We start from the raw sequence: 4,275 nt of genomic DNA on the forward strand, positions 1-4,275 counted from the left end.
TAATACAGCCGGGTCCGTCGATAATACAGGCGGGTCCAGCATCGCCTTAAATCCATGTATCGACACTACGATTTTATCGACATAGTTCACATCAATTTCTAAAATTGATGTTGGTGCCGCTGGCGTACGGCGGCTTCGCCTGTCACGCAAAAAAAGGCCGATGGCCTCTCTCAGGTTTCTCTTAGGGTGCCGTCCCATGGGATGCGGAACTGCGGATATGCGGAACTACGGAACGTTCATTACTGGTCGTGACATCATTCCGCCGATTCCGTTCCGCTGAAATGTGTTTCCTAGTGTCCCATGGAGTGAAATTTGCGGAATGCGCAATAGCGTTGACCAATCGCAAGAGTCTTTCCGTAGTTCACTTTCATTAGATCTACTGGAATAGCATTTGTCATTGGCTCGCATTGATTGCGCATCCGTAAATTCCGCTCCATGGGACACTAGGAAACACATTTCAGCGGAACGGAAATCACACATACAGATAATACAGAGACGCCTGCACAGTCACTGTGGACCTTTGAATAGATAAGTGGATTTTCGAAATATCGAAACATATACTGAGAAGATATTTTGAAACGCAAGTAGGACGCTCTGCAGATATCCTAAAAGCATTTTATCAGGGCTGGGCAGGTATTTAAATTAAATATTTTTATTCAAAACACAGTTTTCGTAATAAAAGTAGATTTTATATTTCATATTTTAGTGGCGTGCATGAAAGTATTACATATTTTGTATTTAAAATTGAAAGGTTGAAAGCTTTATGTATTTCATAATTTAAATAATAACATTAATCGTCAATCTTTTCATTTCTACAGATTAAAGAGCCTATATTATTGTGTTTCAGTTTGAGTTTATTGGCTATTATAAGTTTATTCTGATAGCAGTGATTAGGGCCTTCAAAAAAGCAGATAGACATTGCAAACACACACATACAACAAAAACAAATAGCACTGTTATTTATCTGCCATTTTGCAGCAAAATGTATTCGGACAAGTTATTTATTGTTATATGCGGGTTAATGAGAAAATTAAAACAAAATCAGAATGTATTTGTTCAGCAGGAACTACGTTGGAAGATAGCAAAATTAAATGTTCTATATACAATTTCCAAAAGAAAATAAAATAAAAAGAGTCAACGAAGATTTTGGGTACGACCTATATTCACTTCAGAAAGGAGATTATTGCAAGGAGCAAGTGCAAATCTTGCAAACGAAATGCAAGTCGAAGATAAAGAAAAATACATCGATTATTTTAGATTGTCACCTCCATTATATAAAGAATTATTAAAATTAGTTGGTCCTCTTTTGCTAAAAGAATATGTTGTTCGCGAACCTATTTAAACGCGTGCGTAGCATCGACGGAATCCGCAAAAGAAATAATTTGCGCAACGAAAACGACGGAATCGGCGGAAGACGTCACGACCAATCATGAACGTTCCGTAGTTCCGTATATCCGCAGTTCCGCATCCCATGGGACGGCACCCTAAAGAGACCTAGAAAACAGAGATGCGTCATTGAAGGGTATGGCTTGATTGGCTGTCTAAATCACGTGATCAGAGTGCCATTTTAATTCACTATTGCATCTAATAGATATAGTTTTATAACGTATGTACATATATAGAGAAAAATTTAGACAATACAGTGTCGAATTGCAATAAAAAACTATTTTTATGGTGTAAGTATTCTTATTTGTATGAATATTTAATGTCGGACTTAACCTAGCCTAATCTAATCTTTCTACCTTTTGCATCAACTGTCATCAGCTTATTGGTCAAGAGCACTTATATTGAATTAAAATGGCGGTGGTTACCTAACCCAACCGACGCAATGTCGCATCTCTGTTTTCTAGGCCTCTAGTTTCTCTCTGTCATTTTTCCTCAAGCTTGATCTCCTTCTTATTACATACTCCGTGGTTAAAATCTCGATATATACAGGTTAATAATTATTCTTCGTATATTTTGTGATTTATAAATACGAATACCCAAGAAATAAGAAGAGTAATATTTCTTAACGTATACCTTTGACATTTCTTATTCCAATGGCACTGACAGGACCTGACTTACCGAAAGTTCCAATTCCTTTAAAATCTATACAACACTATTTAACAATTGCGTCGAAACATGATCAGCGAGACAGCGTTGTTAGCTATTGGTGTATGTATATTAATATATCACATATTTTAAATCTTAAATCTAGAGATTATAGAAATATATTTCAGTAAATTAGTTTCACACACACACACACATATGCATAGAGAAAAAAATAAAAATATCTTTTAAAATAAATGTATCTTTTATTAAAAGTTGAACATTTCTTGCTTTTGACTTTAAAATGGAAAATTATTAAAATCTACATATAAAACAGGTCGCTTGTATGCCCTTCAAACTGGATTGAAATTTTCAACTAAGACATCAGAGGAGACCAATTTTTTCTTGAAGCTAATGGACTGGTTGGAAGCAACAAAGAAAGAATTGCATGACAATGAAGCTATTACTAATGATGTAGCTGCTCAAGCGCACTTAGAAAATTGGGCTTTAAAGCTTTTTTTATATGCTGATAAAAATGACAGGGCTGCAAATTTTTCTCAGAAAGTAGTACAGAGTTTCTATACCGCTCAGATGTTGTACGATGTATTGACATTGTTTGGAGAATTGAGTGTAGAAGCTGCACAGAATCAGAAGTATGCTCAATGGAAAACAGCTTATATTCATGATTGTTTAGCAAAAGGAGAGACTCCAATACCAGGACCATTTAAAGAAACAAATAATGAAAATGATTCGGATGAAGTATCAAATGACAGTAAGTATTGGCTCTTTATTGTCATAAATTTTTAAATAAACTTGAAATTTTGATAAACATTTTATGGCTGTTAGATGAAGAGGCTAAATCAAATGTAAGTCCTGCAAGTCCTAAGGATAATACTTCGCTAGACATTCCATCTGTTCCTCCAAATCCACCAACTACAAGAATACAGTCATTTGAGTCAGAAGATGATACATATAAAACGGAAAGTAAGTCTCAAATGTAAATTTTGATATATATGAACAGGATAAAATGAGTAAGTCAAGTAGAAATAGAAGAATATAAAATAATTATTGTATTGGGCATAATATAATTTTAGGTGGTGCTAAGTTGTCAGTTGAGCAAATAAGCAAGGCTCAGAAACTTCTCAAATGGGCAAGTAGTGCATTGGACTATGATGACGTAGCTACTTCTGTAATGAATCTTCGGAAAGCTCTGCATCTTTTAACTACTGGTCAGGAATCCATGTAGATGAACGAAATGTATATAGAAAACACACGTACAGTAACTTACAATTATGTTACATGTTATTGCTAACGTATTTAATGGTCATAATAAAAGATATTACACTAATATTTTAAAACTTTTACAACCTTCGGGTACAATTAGTAGAAAATGAATAAAAAAAAGGCATAATTACTAAAAAACTAGTCAAATCAACCTCGAGTATAGTGCACTTAATAATGAAAATAGAAATTGTTACGGACTGTCCTTCAGATTGTAACTATTACTGTTCAAATGAGATGTGTATAGCTGCAGTTTCATTATATTTATTGAAACTATTTAATTTAAGAGAGTATGTTTTTTAATAAAAGCTTTAGTATCTTGTTTTTCAAATAATTTTTATAATATGATGTTATTAATGAAACTTTTTCATAATATATTATATTACTAATAAACAACGAAAATCAAGCATTTAAGTAGTAAAAATTATTTCGAAAGTATAAAATCTTGAATTAAAATGCTTCCAAATGGCTTATATGATTTTTAGAAATGGTATAATATTGTTTTTACAAGCGTTTCAGAATTTGACGATTATAAATTTGCAATAAAAGTAATTGTATTTTCACACAATATGTACATCTAACATCTTGTACATGATATATTTTTTTACATAAATCTAACATTAAATGATGTAATAAATGTATAAAAATGGGTGCATATCAATCTTGACCTATAACAAAAATCTTAACATTTCCTTTGTTCCTCAATTATTTATTAGAAGTGTGCGAATTTTAATCACAATACAATCGATTCATTTTTATTATCAAAGATTCCATTTGAACATTAGCTGCGTTCGGCAATGCAAATCTGAGGCGTCGGAGTGCTCTTTTTCTATAGTGTACGGTACGTGACATGCTATAATATAAGAGCACTCCGACGCTATTTGCTATTATCGAACGCAGCCATTATAGTATAATAGCATAAATGTTTGATTCGCACATCTCTATTATTTAATGTATCGTTTATAT

At 33.0% G+C, this 4,275-nt stretch overlaps 1 protein-coding gene across 1 annotated transcript; it reads left to right on the forward strand.

Moving 5' to 3' along the window:
- The first annotated feature begins 1,922 nt into the window (after positions 1-1,922).
- On the forward strand, positions 1,923-3,470 carry Vta1 (vesicle trafficking 1). The gene is made up of 4 exons (XM_018538825.1): positions 1,923-2,154; positions 2,366-2,800; positions 2,875-3,012; positions 3,123-3,470. Exons 1-4 carry the CDS (start codon positions 2,040-2,042, stop codon positions 3,272-3,274), a joined length of 840 nt encoding a protein of 279 aa, XP_018394327.1. The 5' UTR covers positions 1,923-2,039; the 3' UTR covers positions 3,275-3,470.
- The last annotated feature ends 805 nt before the right edge of the window (positions 3,471-4,275 follow it).

The sequence above is a fragment of the Cyphomyrmex costatus genome, unplaced genomic scaffold (assembly GCF_001594065.2).
Source record: "Cyphomyrmex costatus isolate MS0001 unplaced genomic scaffold, Ccosl1.0 scaffold199, whole genome shotgun sequence".
Lineage (NCBI taxonomy): Eukaryota > Metazoa > Arthropoda > Insecta > Hymenoptera > Formicidae > Cyphomyrmex > Cyphomyrmex costatus.